The 22,162-nt window shown below is 33.4% G+C and overlaps 1 protein-coding gene across 3 annotated transcripts in view; it reads right to left on the bottom strand.

Moving 5' to 3' along the window:
- Window positions 1–2,380: 2,380 nt before the first annotated feature.
- The window catches only part of LOC110454833 (deoxycytidylate deaminase-like), a 43,983-nt gene continuing 24,201 nt past the window's right edge, over window positions 2,381–22,162 (bottom strand). Inside the window, exons 1-5 of one of the 3 annotated variants that reach the window (XM_021504566.1) lie at window positions 21,325–21,377; window positions 6,044–6,142; window positions 5,172–5,325; window positions 4,163–4,379; window positions 2,381–2,680 (exon numbers count right to left, since the gene is read on the bottom strand). In XM_021504566.1, coding sequence (XP_021360241.1) covers window positions 2,641–2,680; window positions 4,163–4,379; window positions 5,172–5,325; window positions 6,044–6,142; window positions 21,325–21,333 — 519 coding nt within the window. In that variant the 5' untranslated portion in view covers window positions 21,334–21,377 and the 3' untranslated portion in view covers window positions 2,381–2,640. Of the gene's footprint in view, window positions 2,681–4,162; window positions 4,380–5,171; window positions 5,326–6,043; window positions 6,143–11,527; window positions 11,629–21,324; window positions 21,378–22,162 lie in introns of those variants that run through there. The other 2 variants (XM_021504565.1, XM_021504567.1) reach the window with 2 other exon arrangements.

The raw sequence follows: 22,162 nt of genomic DNA, 5'->3' as shown, positions 1-22,162 counted from the left end.
TCAAAATGTATTAATAACGTTTTCACTTTCGACGGTTCCTTAGTATGAGATACCATGCACGAATATCTTTAAAAACATTATGTTAATAAAGAAAACGACTTGTATACTTAATGACGCCATACTTCACAGTAGCCTCACGTACGTGGTTGTCCTTTGTGAGGGAAAGAATTATACTTATCTGCTATATATTACCTGTTACCGAGTTACCTATTTTTTCGACTTCATGTTCTCACATGTCTATGCAGTTATCAGGTTGAAGACGATAGCTTAATGACTGCCGTCAAAACAATCTTATCTCAAAGTGCGCTCAATGTTGTAAATAGATAACACTAAAAAGGTCGTAATGATAACATGACATTCCGTTATGTTATGCAAACAAGGCGTTTTACTCGATCAATAACTCAGCATTAATTCTTTGATTTATTATGTCCATAACTTAAACACATTCTGATAAATATTAAGATCTCAACCAAAGATATGTAAGTACATACGCGCTTGTGCTAATGACAAATTTAGAATATTTCCTATTTAACAAATGAACGATGCAGACGTAATATAACGTTAGGCTAGGGCGGCTAAAATTATCAGACTTTTTAGATCCCTTTTGAACATTATTGTTTGACTTATGTTTTATAATGTTCTTACTTCATGTATAGCTTGAAGTAGAGAGTATTTCTGCATATTAAAGGATGTACATAGGCCGCAATTTCTTATTAGTAGTGGGGGTATTTTCGTTTGTATCCCCCGCTTTTCGAAGAAATTCGGGGGATACTAGTTTGGGCCCGTCCGTCCGTCCGTCTGTCACGTTTCATTTTCCGTGCAAAAACTAAGCTAATAATGATACTATTTCAACAAACTGTAGTGTGCACAAACATATTAAAATGTTTAAGACTACGTTTGCCCGTGCATATTTATTGATAATTAATAACACTTATATATTCCTATTGGGTAATAGGTTTCTGTGCAATAATTATACTTAATGATTGTCTTACTTCAACAAATTTTGGTATGCACATACATATTACCAGATTTCGGTCTCAATTCGCTCGTCTGTGGAAATTTATGCATAATTGATAACAATTTATTATTTAGTTCATTAATTATTAGTAACGGTATTCAAAAACATGTTTCAGGTTCCATTCGCTCGTTTGTAAAAGTTTATGCATAACTGATAACAAATCATGCATTAGTTTATTAACGATTAGTAAAGGTATTCAAAATCCCTTGCAATTTGTAGTAACCTTGTCATACTGACGTCACATTGCCATGTCAGCTATTTCATTTCATTAACTTTAAATTAAATGTTAGTAAAATCTTCAAACAAACATTATTTTGTTTCTTTAAACAGTTACTGCCTTCTATGTGTATTATCTCTGTATCATTAATTCATTTTAATGTTATCCGTCGTACATAAACCTCTAGTGAGCTAATGTTTCATAGCCAAGTTTACAGGGCCAGGGGGGTCTTACAGGTGCCTTACGTCCTTGTTTTGTTATTGAAACAATATGGGTTGTTTGTTTACAGATCGGGTGTTCACACACACCTAAAGTAATGAGAAGCTTATCATTCTTTTTGCAAAGAAATTTGAACCCTAAAACTATAGAATGGACTTGTCTAATGAGTGATTAGGCTAAAGAAAATGATCTACGTGAGGGGTAGAAGCGTTTGCAAACAGTTACCACTGATAAAGCCTGTATGGTTAGCTTCACTATTTATGTATAAACAAATGGCTACATATCTGTATTATTGTATTAACTATTGAAACAAAACTATTGAAAATATCATATTGAGACATTACGAATAAATATAATCATACTGAATGCCGATGTATATTGATGTGTGATAATAGAAAACTAACAACTTAAACAGTCTCTAAGTCAATTGTATATTGCCCATTGAAGCTGAATAGTATGCACAAAGTCAGGCTTGCCTTAGGTATAATATTTGATTGTCAAAACATTTTCATTTTACTAATAAATTACCATCGGAAAAGGGCATCCCAAGACAACCTCATGCGATTTTATTTTACAGCTATATACAGCTACATATTTTTTCTATTACCAATTAGAGGTGCTGACACTTGTCCTCGTTTAATTCCAAACAAAATGATGAAAAAGTTGAACATAGTGTCATTGCCTGTATCGTGTTCAGTCCAAAATTGCAAAACAAATGTATAATTACAATTATGTTTATTATATCAAAATAAAAACCAAATTCAATTATTTGGAAGCTAAATAATATTTTATTGTTTTAAGATTTAAAGAAAACAATTCATTTGATTTTCCATTTATTCATTGCAATCAATAATTAGTCTTCAAATATCCAATTTTATCAGGAAACATGAGCTTGTTAACTAAATTACAAAAATAGAAACCAATCATTTAGGAGCTCAGAATGTTTAATTGAAATTTAATTTATTGTTTGGGATCAATAATACGTCTTTTTCATTAACTGTTATTTGGAAACGTTTTTGTTTTTTGAAATCTTATTAACATATTAATAAGATAAAACAGCGTTACATTTGACTGTTTAAGTCATTATTAGCGTTGTCAATCACATTCAACGGTCACACAAACAGAAGATATTCTGGTCGGGAAATTTCCACATTGTTCCAGGACATCACAGCACAAAATCGTGGTCTCAAATCTCCAGTTCTATTGTGCGCGTAGGTTTGTATTTCCTATAACGAAAACAAAACAAAAGATTTAACTTTTTCAAAACAATATATCATTTCGCAATACAAGGCGATCGAACTACTGTATATTTCCCATTTCTCGTGGTGTAGGTTTGTAGCTTAATCTTAAATCAACTCAAGTACGTTTGTATTGGTGCTAAGGGAGTTTCTGCTTGCATTTATTATAATTATACTATTTTAATGCATCATTTAATCCGGAGTAAATATACCAACACAGATGTGCGACAGGAAGCTAAATATTTAAGAAATGAAGGTCACAACCAGATTTATGTAAACAATGGGTAGCATCAAATTTCTCCAACAGATTCTACTTCTTTTAAAATTCTGTTGCTCGTCATACATGCTTGTTTTTCAGAAGAAACAGAGCACGATGGAAACATTATATATAGCATGACGTCACACAGAAAGACGTAAGATACAATTAATTCTGTTTTACTTCATTGTTTAATCAACGTAGAAAATACGTTATATTTTGGTGCATTTTTTACTAACAACGATGTCTTATAACCACATTTAAACAATGGTTCTAGAGGTACTGGACGGGTAGAATATCGAGACAATTTAGACGAAGCAATGCTATAATAAAATTGACTTTTATTTAAATCTTTTTCTGTCTCAATCGTTATTAACCACTAAATTTAATATTTTTGTTCGCAAGTATTAAAACCATTGCGAAACTGTATCAGCAAAAGGATTCGTAAATGATAAAGCAACACTTCTGACTGTACAGGCTTACACCAAGTACTTAATATAAGCTATTTCTAAACATTTAAGCTACTACTATAAAGATTTGAAGCTAAAAATTTAATTTTAAAATAGATCCATATACAAACCTTGCAAAGGCTACAAATAGACTTACTGAGCAGTGTAAATGTCATATTACAGTATTATGCTAGATAATAAAAGCCGGAAATTTACAATAAAAACTAATAAACTAGAACGGGAACATCACAACACTATTAACTATATGTCTATGTCGGTATATTTTGTTTTAATTATATTATGACTTTAAATATGTTAAATATATGTAGACTGCGAAAATTACCAGCCGCAAATTCTTCATTTAACTTTTTAGAGGCAAATAGTATAAGCATAATTTGGGCCCCGCATCATAGATATTGGTGCCCTATAGTAATCAAGGTATCTGTCTGTCTGTCTGTTTGTTCGTTCGTCCACACTTTCGTTTCCTGAAATTATATCGGAAACCGAAAGTCTACTTTTTTTTTTAATTTGACATGGTGATTCACTGTGGTATGTAAATGTGCAAAAGGGGTTTTAAAAATGTTCAGGTCAAGGTTACTGTAACTTAAAATAGACGGGTGAATGAGTTTCGGTTTGGCTAGGTCTGGCAGGCACATAGCGCGGCCCTTGCTGGCCTGTCAGTGCTCTAGAATTAGGTAGGAACAACAAACTATGAAACAATTGCTGAATTTTGTATCATATATATTTAGTATGTTAATCACTTACTCCATTTTTATTCCTCCTAAATTAAACATGTTCTCCGCTGCTTTATGTTTTCCTTCGTCATCTTCATCTTTTCTTTTTAAGTAGACGACTTTACCAAGGCGAGATTGACAGATGAGTTTGGCACATTCATTACATGGAAACAGCGTTGTGTATATGGTACAGTCGGTAATATCCACCGACAGCTTGTTGACAATGGCATTCATTTCCGCATGGCACACTGAAGGAAAATTTCCATTTAACCATTAAATTATCATTGTAACATACACTGTCCACAGTGTAATCACAAAGTCAAAAGTAAGTCATCTTAACATTGCGTTTATTAAATTCCAAAAATATGCTGTACAATATCTAACTGATAAAAAAGAGCATACATGTTATTTTTTTATAATTAAATCAATATTTCTAAATGCACGTTCGTTCGACAAGCTTAGATATTTTTCGGGACCTACGGAGACAGGTAAGAATTTGAATTGTGCTTCAATGAAATTCTGATCTGCAAACATCCTGTAAAATTACTTCATTTCTGTTACTGATCCATTGGGACTGATGGCAAAACGAAGGGCGGTTCTCGTGCAGTTTTATATCATTGATAATAGTTTCATGGTTTGTATTGTATAAATATAATAATGACTGCATGACTAATTTCTGAAATGACGTCGCTGACATGATTTTCTTGTTCATGAAACGTACCATCATCTACATGTATACAGTCAATATAGTTATGTTACGTTTACAGTACCGTCGGCACTTCGAATTTGCCATTCGTCCTTGTAATTGAATAGTGATCATGTAAGGTAATGCATTTTTATAACAAATCTCATGCAACATAAATTAATTCACAATTATTATTTTGAAGTCTAAAAAATTACCAGACGCCGATTTAGGCGATTTAGAAATAATAACATTAACATATTATCTGATAAATGTATTTTAACATAAATATGAAATCCAAATGTCTGTTATCAGAGGATCGACGAAATCAAATACAAAAGAACTTCCACAATACTACCATATAGATCCCTGTCTTTCACGTTCCCGTCCGCATCCTTCTCTGACGATTTTCCCCATGGGAGTTTGGCATCGTTATCATGGATGTTATCAGGGTAGCCATTGTATCCAAGCCCTACTATTCTTTTGTTTTCATTTACTATACAAGCTCCAACCTGAAATATCGCAAAAAATCGATGAACTAGAACTAGAAGGTGGAGGAATTGTAATTAATAAATATACTTTTGAATAAAAGAAGCAAAATAGGGATAAATAGAGATACATTTGAATATCAAAGTGATAATGGGATATTTATTTAGCAAAAGGACACTACATTTGTGAAGCTATTTGAAATCATGTCAAATAAAATATGAAATATAGATATTGCTCAATCAGACACTTATCATTTGCATAAGAACGAATATGTTTATATACATTTAAAAATCTAAGATGGTCACGAGTTGTCTGTTGTCTGTGAAGTGACGTTATGTTGAACAATTAGCACAGATCATTGCAGAAACAACCTTCTACATTTAAAATAAGCTCGTTTTCTTTTTCGAATGACAATTCCTCTCCTACCACAGTGATACTTTTTATACATTTAATCTTAGTTTGTTACATGTCGACACACGTTCGTTTTGTTTTGTTTTGAACTTACTCAATAATTTTTTATCAAATTTTCAGGTTATCTTTTACAGTGAATACATTTCTTTTTGCAAAGGAATTTCCAATATGTTCATTTCTCTTCATAAAATTTTCAAAGCTTTTGATAATTCAAAACACATTAAAATTATAAGGGTTGTAAGTAGAAACAAGCGGTATCATGTCACAATCTATAGTCGTAGGTTAAGTCATTTATTGACAATAGAAAGTAGATAACTTGGCGACACGCACTTTCGTATTGGGGTCCTTGCTTCGCTTGGCAGACAACACAGCTACGCCCATGAAGTACTCTTCCCAGTTGATAATGTCATTATTTTGACTCTTGCTGCCCTAGAACATAAAACAATCAAACAAGGATTGCAGTGCATGCAAGCAAAACATAGAAACTAAAGATGTTGATGCTCAATGAACAATGAACACATGCAATCACCGACTGGTGGACTGATGATATAAACATGGCAATACAAATAAGGAGCAAACACAAATGTAAGGGACGATTAAACCTATATCGCAAATGGAGAAATAAAGTATCAGCGATGATAAAATCTGCAAAATCAACTTTTTGCACTTCTGTTCTAGATCAGTGTAAACATTCCAATAATTACTGGAAGAATTACAAAACACTATATCCAAAGAAATCTTCCAGTTTAACGAGTTTTATAAAAGATCCAAATGACAATGATATTACTGATAAAAAAGAAACAGGAAATTATTTTAATGAGTATTTCACTAATAAAGCAGATCAATATGTAAAAGAAACATGTAATACCAACTCTTCAGAATATTCCTCAAATTAACACTACTTTTATTGAAACCTTTTTATTGAATTTAGATGTCAACAAAGCCACCGGGCTCGACCAAATAAGCGCAAAAATTTGAAGTACTGTGCTAAATCCATTGCTCCAATTGTTTGTAAACTAATGCATTTTAGTATTGACAACAATTTTCCGGAAGTTTGCAAGTATGCGAAAGTAAGCCCTCTTTTTAAAAAGTGTAAAAAAGAGTTTTTGTGTAACTACAGGCCAATTATCAGTACTTCCTGTTTTATCATTCGTCTAAAAAAAATTATTCATGACCATTTTTATAAATTTTTGTCTGACCACAATTTTATTACAGATAGTCATATTTGCTTCAGAGCACAACACTATACATTTATGCGGAACGAAATAATACAAAACTGGACCTGTCTCGCTACTGTTACAAAATCAGCATCCGTTTTGTTTTACATTGATGACTGTACATAATAACTTTGATAACACGAGAGTAAAAGCATGCACAAACAATAGTGCACTACAACTTCAATGTCTCCTTATACTACACACTACATATTCTTTACTTTATTTAGACTATGATATGGTTTAATCTGGTGTGGTTATAATATGGTCATCATTATTAAATTGTGCAACAAATGAATGCCCTTTGCCACAGAAAATGTGTCTCACAGATTGACAATTTTCTATGCATAGTAATGGTGACCTTGACCAAGTAAATAATTTCCAAAATGGCGGCAATGACGGCCATATTGGATTTCTGTTTGACCCGAAAAATAACAACGCTTTGTTAGGACCATGAGTCGTTCATTTATACAAGGTTTCAGTTAAATCGGCTAATTAAAGCTTGACTTTAAGCTTGAAATAGTATTTTTTTCAAAATGGCGGTATAGGCGGCCATATTGGATTTCTGAGCGACCCGAAAAATAACAATACTTAATCAGGGAGATGTCAGTAATATTCCCAGGAAATATAAATGAAATCCCTTCTACGGTATTTCAGCTTAAGTTGAAAATGTAAAATGTTAACGGACGACGAACGACGCACGACGACGGACGAGGAAGGATAGCAATAAAATGCAAATGAAGTCATAATTGGTACAATAAAGGCATACGTCATGGGTTCAATGCATTCAACTTTCGGTTTCATAATCATGGCAGTAGGCATTTCAAATTTTCAAGATTTTTTTGTATAGCCTATACTGCTTCAATTTCTTATGATCATGTACGTCCATTCCCCGAACGTCTATGCCTAAGATATATATCCCTCGAGTTAGCGTCTAGTTTGGTCTGCAATAGGCCAGTATTGATGTGTGGACCAGAAAAAGCTAGAAGCCAAGTGTTATTTTTGTCGCAAACTAATTTTAAAAGTAACCATACTTTGTAAACCCCATTGATGTTGGCCGGCGAGCCCTATCAAATCAGATTCTCTAGTTATGTCGACAAAAGTTATAGCAGTGTTTGATTTACTTATATTCAAATGCTATCAAAATTTAACCTGGAAGAAAAAACTGTCCTTGATTAAAAAGCTGAAAACTCATTTCCTAAATAGTAGCATACAATATTATTACTTAAATTTTTGACCAAAGGTATCAAAGGTATTTTATAATACCATGGGTATGTATATTTTGTTACGGGTATGCTTTCTGACTATAGCCAACCTAGAACAGTTTAGTCCTATTAAAGACTTTTCATACACATGTTATAGCTTTCATAAGTGTATCATCATAGGTTTAGAATGATCTCAATCGGCTTCCATCGATCAGATTCTCGATAACTAAATGCATGCATTTTCAGCATGTATCTATGAAGTTTTTCCCTTTGGGAGTATACCTATTATGGGATTTCATAGACGACCATATCATAAAGCATTTATATAAAGTAAGAGGATGAACACCAACAAGCACAAATTCGCACAATCGGTGAAACATAAATGCGATCATCTTCAGTTAGAGAAATCACAGATGGCGTGTGAACGTGGTAACAGGATATATTTTGCTGTTACCGAGGAGCATACCTTTATCACTTTAAGACTTTGCTATTGTGTTCTATCATGCAGATACAGGGGTGTCAATTGACAAACGGAGTGGAATGAAAACGGAATGAAACAAGAACGGAACGGAACGGAAATAATTTCACTGTTTGGAACGAAACGCGAATAGAACGGAACGAAGAATTTTTGCTCACAGGAACGGAATGGATTGAAAATGGGTGGAACGAAACTCGAGGAGTGCTTGAAAACGAAATGAAATGAAACGATCTGAGAAGATAAACGATTCTAATGTAGATTCCCGTTGTAATCTATAGGGGCTAGCTACGATAAATTAGCAGTAGATAATAATGGTAAGTACATAAATACACATTTGCATATTTGTTTACTTAGTATACGTATTTATTCGATATCTAACATTTCTAGTCCATATCAGAGACGCATAATTAATCAATTGTCTGAATTGTTTCGCCGAATGGTCTCGGTATAGACGATTTCATAAAGCATCCAATACATATAAGGGTTGTACATATTATTATCTCAATGTTCTTTAATGAATTCAGCGCATGGCCAAGATTCTCATTTATTATTCACATTGTAGATACTCCGAGACGGACAATGTCCGGGTCTGCGACGAGATACGAGCAAAGATATATCGGCGAGGTACGGGCAAATAATACGTATCGATAATGACCAGCTCGCTATCCACTCTATAATGAAACAGTATTTGTATAAAATGGTTCCATCACTTGTTATCAAACTTCGTGTATAGAATACATACTGTCGGGAAAGGGCCTAGTAATTATAAGTTGTGAGAACTGAAAATATATTTCTGAATGAAAAATGCTCCAAGTTAACCTTTCGTAGACGACAATTATATCATATAAGGCAATTTTAAACCAGAAGGTTTGAAACAGAATACGAAACTTGAAGCTTCTCATCGATGAATACTTCAAAAGTGCAAAATATTCTGTTAAGTCATTTTCAAATGCAAGAACTACTGCATGAGGACACGTGAAGAACTATTTTACATAATTTATTCGAGCCACAGGAACATCTGAATCAATTACGGTATGCATGGTTATATTTAGCCTGAAAAAATGGGTTTATATTTTTCATTTAAATTTTCTATCATGTTTTTAGTTTTTTGTTTTTGTTTTTGTATTATAAGATGAGGTCCGTCGATTTACCCATAACAACCCAATACTACCCAATACAGACGTCAATTTACCCAATATTACCCAATACTACCCAATACAAACGTCGATTTACCCAATACAACCCAATACTACCCAATACAAACGTCGATTTACCCAATACTACCCAATACTACACAATCCAAACGTCGATTGACCAAATACAACCCAATACTACGCAATACAAACGACGATTTACCCAATACAACCCAATACTACCCAATACAAACGTCGATTTGCCCAATACAACCCAATACTACAGAATACAAGCGCCGATTTACCCAATACAACCCAATACTACTCAATACAAACGTCGATTTACCCAATACAATCCAATATTACCCAATACAGAAAGTAAGCACCCAATAAAACTGATATACCAAATAAGTATATAGTTAAAGTCAAATATATGTAGATCTTAATCGGGCGTACATGTAAATGTATTTTCATTAATAAAACAGGTGTATACAGATGTGTAATTTTATTATTTCCATCGGCTTTACAAAAGAAATCACCAGTAATCACATAAACCTGTTCGGATTGTTTCATGTTAGGAAAAAAGTAAAAATACCCAGTTAGATAATAGCCAATGTTGAGCTTCAAATAATCATCTTGATGATAAATAACCCTCGTTTTTAAATTAGTTGTAGTTCTTAATAGAATTAATAGTCATTCAATATTGAGACAAAACTAGCCATATACGGAACACTCAATTATCCGGAAATATTAAAAGGTTCGTCAAAATTTCATCAAAATTGTAACTACATTAAAAAAACCAAGAACAACGAAACTTGAATACAAATATTTACAAACATATATCATAAGTTTTCAAAATACAGGTATAACTATGATGCTTAATTAGTTGCTGCTCGCGATCTCCTATATTACAATACATTATTCCAGAAACAAACAGAAATATAGTTAATGATCCTATTTAAAAAAAAAAAAAAAAAAAAAATACGTAAAGTCTTTATATATGTAAGTACAAATGGTAGTATATGAGAATGAGTGAGTGAGTATAATTATGTTTCTCCATTATTTACCTATTATCTACCTCTAATGAAATATTCCAGTACTCTTTCCAGGCATCGTTTACTTGTTAATATATACAATATATTGTTTTCAAGACATTAAAAAATATGGCTAGGTTGAGAAAAGCATTTTACTAATGTGTATCCATTCGTTTACTGTTTAATTCGTGAATGTAACAAAGCTTGAGTTCCTGTTCATGTGGTGCAAATATAGAAATAACAATGCACTTTTTCTTGAAATGTCCTCTTAATAGGTATTTTAGGCATCACATCCTCTCTGTGTATAATCGATTAGGAGTTGTAAATGATTTAATCTCCATGTTGTCATGGTGACGTATGTCTAACGAAACTAATGGAAATATATTTAATCATACTAGTTCCTATTTAAAAAACCCTAATCGATTCTCAATTTATAAGGAATATATTTATACATGCAAGTTCCATGTGAGAATAAATTTATGCATGCAAGTTCCATATGAGAGTGAGTGAGTGTAATTATGTTTTCCCCCGTTATTTTCCTACTATCTATCACTAATGAAATATTCCAATCTAATCAATCGCATCTAATTGTCCCCTGTTTCTAACAGAACGTTGCTTATTGTCGATAACTGCATTCGCTCGCAAGATGTATTAATAACGTTTTCACTTTCGAAGTATCCTTAATATGAGATACCATGTACGAATATCTTTAAAAACATTATGTTAATAGACAATGACTTGTATACTTACTGACGCCATACTTCACAGTAGCATCTCGTACGTGGTTTTCCTTTGTGAGGTAAAGCGTTGTTATTATCTGCTTTATATGACCTGTTATCGAGTTTCTTGGGTTTTTTTAATTTCATGTTCTCACATGTCTGGGGTTTTTTTTTTCTGCATGTGCACACTGCTGTAAATAGATAATACTTATAAATAGATAACCTCACATTCTGATATATTATGCACACAAGGGCGTTTTACTCGATCTAGTAACTCGGCATTAATGCTTTTATTTATTATGCCCATAAATAAGACACATTATGATAAATATTGAGATCTCATTGAAGAATTAAGTGTAGAAAGTGGTCAGGAAACCATCTAAAAAGTAAACAGAATACATATTTTATTATTGATATACATTTGTACAAAAGGTAAGCTGAAAAATGAAAGTTAATTTGGCGAAATGTTGTATGGCCAATTACTGGAGAAAATAACGTGATTTAATCTTCATGTTGTCATGGTGACGTTGGTATGTCTAACGAAACTAATGGAAATATATTTAATCATACTAGTTCCTATATAAAAAACAACTAATCGATTCTCAATTTATAAGCAATATATTTATACATGCAAGTTTCAACGATATAAAATATACCAATTGTGAATGGTAGTATGAGAGTGAATGAGTATATGTGTTCTTTCATTATAGTTAATAAAAAAAAAAAATCCGTTATTGTCATATCTTCCACCCGTAACTTCAATATATTAATGAAATTAAAATAATTGGATACCGGTACCTATAGGAAAAGACTTGCATATATATAAACTAAATACAGGTACTGTTATATTTCTTCTATAATAATTGTATTTATTTTTGTTTGTATTAACAATGAAATATTTAGAAATAAAATAGATTGAATTAAGTAATTCCTAATAACGACGGTCTTGCCAAAAAATACCCGAATCTGCACAACTTTACTTGTATTGGGTAAATTTAACTTTATATTGGATAGTATTGGGTAACTCGATACTTGTATTGGGTAGTATTGGGTTGTATTGGGTAAATCGACACTTGTATTGGGTAGTATTTGGTTGTATTGGGTAGTATTGGGTTGTATTGGGTAGTATTGGGTTGTATTAGGTAAATCGACGCGCCGATAAGACGTTACATTTTCCAGAAAATCCAGAAGTCTTTTTTAAAATTTTACCTTCCAAAGGTGAGCGAGTGTATATGCCCGGACCACTAATCCTCGCGACTCACGTTTCGCTTACCGTGTGTTTTCTGGTCACGCTTAACAGTGTTAATCTAAAGAAATTCAGACTATATATCGATATAACGACAATCTCAGTTACGTCAAAGTATTACAATTTTTTTTTTAATTTCATTTTCTTAACTAACATCTCTATACATTAACTTTTATAGACTTATCGTTAAATATGTAATATACACTTTTTTCAATAGCAATTACCAAACAGTTTTTTTCCCAACTTATTTCAATCTATCTTTTTGTGACCTGACGGAAGCACGCAGAGGATTTAATTCTTAATGTGGGAGGAAGCCGGGGTATCCGCAGAAAACCCGCGTGGTCGGCCAGGACACCGGGATTGAATCCGGCTATCTTGGTGAAGACGAGCGCGCTATCCAATGCGCCACCCGACCCATCATATACGTTACGCACGAGAACAAATATCTACTTTAGCTTTGGAAATGGCGTCATTGATGGAAAAAGTATATTGTGAATACATTTTTACCAATCATCAACGATACAAAAAAATTACATACGGGAGACCGGGGCAAGTTCGGCCACCCCTGATATTTTTGTTTTTTAGCTAATATTTACAACTTTAAAGATCTTAGCAGTTTAGTTGGCTTGGCATTCACACGAAACAAATGAAAAGGGAAGAACCAATAGGAGAATATTACTTTTGAGAGGGTAGAAAGAAAATTATGATCTTGCTTCTAGTTTGCGAACTTTTTGTAAACGGAATTGCTATTTTTACGGCCAAACGTGTAACACACTGACAGCTTCAAATGATATACATAAAAGCAAAGCCAAGCACTCACTACCATATTGCTGTACGATTCGAATTTATTGAAATATCGATTTGGTCCCGGACAGCTTCGGCCGTGGCAAGTTCGGCCCATATAGCACATAAAAAGTCGTAAAATTGGCGGTAAAATCTGACGTTGCGTGCTTTATAACGTCATGATTAGGCTGATTTCAATAGGTTCGAACTTATCCCATGGCGGGGCTCGTTCGGCCATCCGACCATCCGACAGGGAAAATTAAATAATGTTCAAAAACGGACGTGCTGCCAAACTTCCGAGAACGGACTTTAATAAAAATGGACCGAATTTGCCCCATTTCCCCTTTTGTAATGTCGGTCTTAATCTCATTTGAGTTTATATTTTATTGTTATCCCCCGATTAGCAGACTTTAAATAAATTTTATCTTACCTCATTCTGAAAGCAGTATTGTCTCATTCTGAATCAGTTAACATCAGAGATCAACAAAAGTTTCGCTCTTTTAAGGCTTTGCCTTTTCATATCAAATACTGTTATGAGACAAGTCTATATTTGCCAATTTTCAAACAGTTTTCCTCTATGCAACTTCAAATATTAATGTACTGCTCTGATATAAAGAGCTGATGGAATCGTGTCTGTTTTAAATCTTCACTACAGTAAGACGTATTCAAGAAATTATCTGGAATAAACCACGGAATTAAATTATATAACCAGGGGCAAACATTCAAGAGAAATTAATGTGAAAATATAATGATTATGTTATGAATCTATGTTATCTACTAATTTCTGACCGAAGAGTTCGGACATTTCACAACATAATGTACACGAAGTGTCATAATATTTAAATAAATAGTCTTTATTTAACGTCGTGTACATTGTCAACGTCAAAAATAAGCTATATAGAGTTTTTATTACGACGTCACTAAGCGAACCGATGCTGTTTTCGTAGTGGAGGCAAACCCAAGAGGGAAACCCACTTTGCCATCGGAGGGATTTATTTAGGCTAACCCTATCTGACATCACTCTCTTTTTCCGCCACCGCTGGAGATCGAACCGAATGAGCGGTCTGAAGCTCACGCCTAATTGCACACAGTAGTAATTACTGCGCGTTAGCATTCACTGCTTTCCTTCAATATGGTCCATTTTCCCTTTGTTCAAAAAAGGTGATGCCAATGATACAAACAATTTTAGAGGAATCACATTGGTAAGTTGTTTATCTAAATTATTTACTAGTGTTTTAAACAATAGACTGCTATATTGGCCTAAGGAGTACAACATCGTCTGCAATGCCCAATTCGGATTTATACCTGGTTTTGGAACTAATGATGCTACTTTTTGCGTTACATGGTATAATTAAGAAAATGCTTTCTAATAATCGTAAGCTTTACTGCTGTTTTGTTGACTATCGTAAGGCCTTCGATAGTGTGAATAGAAATAAATTATTTTTGAAACTTTTTCATAATGGAATCAGAGGAAAATTATTAAATATTTTGAAATCTTTATATGAAGGTTTAAAGTCCTGTGTTAGATATCAGTCTGAATTGTCTGAATTTTTTTTCGTGCTCACAAGGCTTGATGCAAGGGGAGGGGTTATCTCCCTTCCTTTACTGCATGTATGTGAATGATTTTGAAAATGAACTTATTTATACTTCCTGTGACGCTTTATTCCTAAGGGATATTTCTCTGTTTCTTCTTATGTATGCAGATGACACTGTCCTTTTCTCAGAATCTGCATCTTGCTTGCAGAAAACGTTAGACTCCTTAAAACAATATAGCGACAAATGGCAATTGACAGTCAATACGGATAAACAAAAATGGTTGTATTTCGTAATGGCGGAAGATTACGAGCGCTGGCGATTATTTTTGCTTTGATGGCAATTGTTGATATATTTAATTACCTTAGTGTACTGCTCAGATTTAATGGTAAGTTTACAAAAACTCAAGTTACTATTGCTGAACAAGGTCGTAAATGTATGTATAATGCGTTAAATTTGTCCCTCAATGTAGAATATAAACTTAATGTTTTTGATGTCTATGTTTCCTCCATTCTTAATAACGGTTGCGAAACATGGGATTTTCATGTTGCGGACAAAGTAGAAAAAGTGCGTGTTGATTTTCTAAGAAGAATTTTGAATGTAAAAAAACAGTACGCCATCTTTTTTGGTATATTTGGGATTATGACGTCTGCCTTTGCATATCATCAGGAAATGCCGAATAATCAAATATTGGTTGAAATTAATTAAATGCGACAATTGTGTTCTTAAGTCAGATTATGAAGATATGGATGAATGTAATCACAGAAACTGTAATTGGCGTTCTCAAGTTAGAAAATTAAATATTATTGTCTTCTGGTTTTGGTAATGTCTGGTTAATATCATTATGTTGATAATGAAAAGGTATTTTTACATTGTTTCAGGCAGCGTTTGACAGATGTTTTTATTCAAACAAGGAATGAATTTGTTGAAAGATCATCCAAATGTTATTTGTATAAATTCCTGATAGATAGATAGCTTTACGTTACAATTGTATCTAACAAAGTCTATTCCAGATGTGTATCTTAAACTTTTTTCGAAATTACGACTTTCATCGCAACAGTTATATGTAGAAGAAGGTCGGTATCGTAATATTCCGAGGGCGAATAGGTTATGTCGTTATTGTAATCAAAACCAGAAAGAGGACGAGTTCCATTTTGTTCTGATTTGTCCACTCCATGTTGATATTCGTAAAAACTAGTAACTAATTAGGGCGAGGCAGGGAGCAGGTGTGTGTGTGTGTGTGTGAGAGAGAGAGAGAGAGAGAGAGTGTGTGTGGTTAAAAAGGGATGTCAAGTCGACTCGGCTTACGAGACACTATCGATCATTATTATTATGTATGTATGGAATATTATGTATAATTATATACAACAATATTAAAAGGTGTTAGGAATGCAAAAATTTATGATAAACGTCGGTGTCGGAGAATTAGAAATACAGTTTTCGCTATTTACAATAGGATATCCGGCATCTACATTAACCATATAAATTAATCTACAGAATTTTAAACCTGTGTCAGTTCTTCATATCAAAGTTTTACTTTCTACTCAAACAATGAACTATTAATATTAAACCCCTCTAAATGCCTAAATATTTTGACTATGGCCTGTCCGCAGTTAACTCTAATATCTTCGTTAAGATTCGTCAGTTTGGAAATATGTAATATCAAAGTTTTCTTAGTAAAAGTAAAATTATTATTCGTAAATTAAAATGGTGATATTGCATAGTTTCAAACTGATGAATCTTATTGAAGATATCTGAATCAGTTGTTGTCATAACAGAATGACATTGCTGTCTAGGTCCGTGTTATATCATACACAGAGAACAATCACAGATGAAATGAATATAATTTTCAATCATATCACCATTACATTCACTATTAAATACTTGGCAATGTTTCTCTTCCAAGCGGATATTCATGTATTAGTAAGTCATTTACGTAATAGAAGAGATGGGGTACATAAGGTATTATTGATATGACATGATGAGAGATATCCTTTTGATGAAAAACCTTTAAACGTCTTGTGATACGTAAACACACGTCTTGTGATACACATCAAGTAGAATTTTCGGGGACCTGTTGCATGATTTTTATCATGAATATTTATTGTTTTTCTTAATTCAGAGGTCATCCATGGTTTATCATTAGGTCTCATAGTTACATATTTTGATGGAATACATATATTTGCAAATTTTAGGAACGTATCAGTAAAAGATTTACAGGCATTATCAACTGAATCACAATTTTAAAAAAGTTCGTTCCAATTCCTAGTTGTTCCTAGCACCCTAACCCCACAGACAGGAAAGAGAACGAGAAAGAGAAAGAAACAGCGGTAGAGAGAGAAGTGAGCCGACCAGCAGGTCAGTGCTATCAAAGACTGCTGACCCGACTTTTGTACCCAAAGTTACAAAAGAAATATAATAGCCAATCCAAAACCGTGTTACGTAACGACGGAAGTAAATTTACTAAACGAAAGAAAGTTACTCAAATCAGATACCCGTATGACAGTCTCAACCAGCTGTAACAACAATGCACGACACAAGGTAAATACACGACATTGCCTAATAAATCTCATTTTTAACAAATATATGGAGGTTACACAACGAGTAGTTGTTGAATATGGTATTTATTTCACTCGATTTAGTTAATTTTCAAAAGTTACAAAAGACACGAGCTTTAGCGATTGTCTTTCTGTAACTTTTGAAAATTAACCAACGAGAGTTAAATAAATAACATACTCAATAACCACGAGTCGTGTGATCTGTTTCTACCACAATCTCAATCGGAAACAGCTGGAGTGTGACCGATTTGAACAAGACTTGCGTAGTGATATGAAGCATATGTAAAAAGTCACTCATTAATATTCAAAAATGACTTTTTTTTTTGCAAATTTAATAATTGTCAAAATAAATGTTTTGGCAACAACTTCATGAAAAAAATATAGTAGATGAACGTCTTTAAGCATTGAGAGTATGCAGTATTGCATTGATTTATATAAATTAACCGCAGACTATATGCGCGTACGCATATCGTACGAAGTCTGCCTCCTGGGTTCTTGCTTTACAAATATAGTGTGCTTCCTGGTTTATCACGGTCGAATATGTTATATCTCCTCTATGTCAGGTCCGAGAACAATGGTCAGAAATAGTCTAGCAGTCTAATTTACTAGGTGAAAACTCTAAATATCAACCAAGAGCCCAATTGACAGGTACAAATATAATTTATTAAAGGAACAAGTTAAATAACAAGGTATCTTTACAGAGTACAGATCAGTATAATATTACAATACAAACAAGGCATCAACACAGGTCCTTGCACCAGACAATAACAAAGGTGATTGACAAATTGTACACAACTATTCCCAAATTATACACTAATTGACTGTATTTCCTGTACCAATGTCCCACTAATCACCAGAGCCTAATATTCTAAGCCACCTCAATTATAATCTGATATGCAGACCAGCATAAATACAAGAAAGTTTCAACTATTAAGATAATTTGTAATAATATGACAATACAGCTATGGTTAGCCAACTACCGGGATTTCCCCTTGTATCCGATGACAGTGTCTATAAATAGAACTATAATTGACGTAAGCAGTAAGCCTAAACCCAAAGTATGAGAGATTCCTAAGTCTGACCAGTTCAGAGGCGACCGTCTGCCAGCGAAGACAGTGATGAACTAAAGAAAAAGGTCTGATCCGACCTGTATTTATAACCTTCCAAATATTACTATTCAGGAGAGGTCTGGTGATTAGACGGGAGAGGTCCGGAGACACGTTCTCATAGGATATGCATGTAAAAGTAATAAAACCTTATCACACACGGCCTCTCATAATATCCGCTCAAACAATAAGTGCTTTACATTAAAATAATGATACAGAGTACAAAAATACATGTAATACTACTATTTAATGCCGGTAAGGTTATGGATTAAAAATATACGAAGTTTAGGGAATTCCCTGCGGTAGTGACGTCAGACGCCGGTAAAAGTTATCGAAACGCTTGAGAGGTCGCCGAGAGAGGTCCGAGAGGCCTCTCCGACTGACTAAACATCTAAGACATCGTTAAAAGACATAAACAGTATCCAAAAAGGTTAGCATACTCTTTTAAATATCATAATTACTTAATGTCCATCAATCTACAGTGACTTACAAACCTAGGAAGTTAAAGAATCAATGTAAGTAGATTCGAGCATCTCGCATAGTCAGCTTCCAAAATGGCGGTCTTGAGAGGTGTTTGAGATGCTAACGAGAGGTCGATTTAACACGAAATTAGCAGGGAAGTTATAAATCATTTCTACAATGTTCTGTAGTTGTAATTTGAATAATCAACCTTAAAAAATTATGGACAAACACATTTTGGACTATAAAATGGACATTGGTGTTATTTATGTAGTTAAAACCGGTCACACAGGCGCACGGCGATATGTAAACAAATCGGCTACACGGCCGAGACAGCGGTGGTTGAAATCACCCATTTATACGAGCCTGACACGTGACAATATAAACAGTTATTATTTCCGGTTTCCAAATACTATCAAATACCGTCAACTATTTTGCACAACTAATATGAAATTGTTGAAAAACCTTTGTAAATTTTTAAAATGTGTTATGCAAACATTTCTTCCTCCATGCTAACTTTCCTATTCCATTTCTGGCTATTGTTTATTATGTATATTACTCATGTATCGTTTGTATCGATCTGGGTGTGCAATAAAGTTCTGTTCTGTTCTGTTCTGATTAGCTATGGTATGAACTACAACAGCCTACAATAGTTATGGGGGGCTTATGTATAAGCCGAATTTCACTGGTCACTCATGTTACTCGTTCCCCTGATGAAGCTCTAAAGAGGTGAAAGCGCTAGTGGGGTTCAAAGAAAATCTTTGTATATGTTTTTGACATAAATATGTTTGTATGTATCCGTTTGCATTACAATATCGAGTATTTGAATAATTAGTTAAAAAAATCGAGCGTCTTTTAGGATAACAATTGCAGCATATATAAGTGATCTATAGTGAAAAAGGTAAAAATATTAAACAATACGAACCTTCAGATAGCGTCAAACAAATCAGACGATTAAAATGTCGATAGATATTTTGGTTGTCAACATAACTAAGTTTGGCCAACGGCTGTCTATTAACATATTCAGTTCTCCGTTTAGTCATATCCATCATAGACATAAACGCAATGTCATAGACAACGAAATATGATTTCGCATATCTCTGTTAACCCACCATCTGTTTTCGGAGGATACTTGTGAAATAGGTAACAATCACATTTCCAAAAGTATTAAAATGTCTATATGACTTATCCCAATCAACAAAAGGTTAACTATATATGGATTGGAGTTTGTTGTGACAAAGAGTTACCAGGTTTATTCAAATAAACTACTATGACAAACATTTGCGGTCACAGGGTTCATTTTAAAATTACTTAAAAATTACTTTAAAAACCCTCAACGAGGGAACGGCGGAGACCTGTTAGATACAATGATTACATCATTGGACAAATAGTGGAGAATGAATGGTTTTTATTGTAACAAAATCAATAACATGATTTGCCATTTGTTTTTTAATTATTTTTTTTGTAATGTATTTTCATTTTTCAATATTGTAGATCTAAGAGATGGAGACTTTCTAGTGTTTCCTCCATATACTGGCATTGTTTGGTCAATATTGGGATATTCAAGATGTTCTTAGTTGATCTTTTGAATGATTGAGCTGAACGCTGTCATGTAGTTACAGTGTTAAAATGTTTTGATATTACAGATAATGTTTGTCTTTTCAGGAACATTTATAATTGCACTGTTAAAACAGATAATTTTGATATGTTTTGTTCTTGTTTTCAGGTGTTTTTCATAATTTCACTTGCCTAATTGGTTATGTATTATAATCATGACTTAATTGTAATGCAGATGTAGTAATCATTGTCTTTACAATTCATTTATGATGGAGTAATTTGTTTATTCCATGTACATTAACCATTGGTTTTAATATTTATCCTACAGGAACCTCTTGTTACACATGTATGTTTGTCTGAGTGAACACTCCGCAGCGATTTTTTATTGTTTTTAAATATGTTTAATCGCTATGACTAGGGTATAAGGGTTGAAATCAGCTTCCATTTTGACCGTTATTTGCACCCCTTTCTCACAGAACGTTGCTTATTCTCGATAACTGCATTCGCTCTCAAGATGTATTAATAACGTTTTCACTTTCGATGTATCCTTAGTATGAGATACCATGAAAATGACTTGTATACTTAATAACGCCATACTTCACAGTAGCTTCACGTACATGTACGTGGTTTTTCTTTGTGAGGTTAATAATTATACTAATAGGCTATACATCAACTGTTACCGAGTTATCTATTTTTTGGACTTCATGTTCTCACATGTCTGTGCAATTATCAGGTTGTAGACGATAGCCTTATGACTGACGACAAAACAATCTAATCTCAAAGTGCGCACAATGTTTAAAAGATAACACAAAAATAGGTCGTACTGATTACATGACATTCCGTTATGTGATGCAAACCAGGCGTTTTACTCGATCATGTGTTAAAATCAATGACTCGGCATTCATTCTTTTATTTATTATGTCCATAACTTAAACACATTCTGATAAATATTAAGATCTCAACCAAAGATATGTAAGTGTATCCTGTTAACCGGCCAGTTAATACATACGCGCTTGTGCTAATGACAAATTTAGAATATTTACGCAAACGTAATCAAATGTGAGGCTAGGGCGGCTAAAATTATCAGACTTCTTAGATCCCTTTTGAACATTATTGTTTGACTAATGTTTTATAATGTTCTTACTTCATGTAAAGCTTAAAGTAGAGAGTATTTCTGCATATTAAAGGATGTACATAGGCCGCAATTTCTTATTAGTAGTGGGGGTATTTTCGTTTGTATCCCCCGCTTTTCGAGGTAGAAGCGTTTGCAAACAGTTACCACTATTAAAACCTGTATGGTTAGCTTCACTATTTATGTATAAACAAATGGCTACATATATGTATTATTGTATTAACTATTGAAACAAAACTATTGAAAATATCATATTGATATATTACGAATAAATATAATCATAATGAATGCC

This window comes from Mizuhopecten yessoensis, unplaced genomic scaffold (genome assembly GCF_002113885.1).
Source record: "Mizuhopecten yessoensis strain PY_sf001 unplaced genomic scaffold, ASM211388v2 scaffold8071, whole genome shotgun sequence".
In the NCBI taxonomy this organism is placed as follows: domain Eukaryota; kingdom Metazoa; phylum Mollusca; class Bivalvia; order Pectinida; family Pectinidae; genus Mizuhopecten; species Mizuhopecten yessoensis.
The sequence above is the reverse complement of the archived record's forward strand: the minus strand, read 5'-3'. Positions and strand labels throughout refer to the sequence as shown.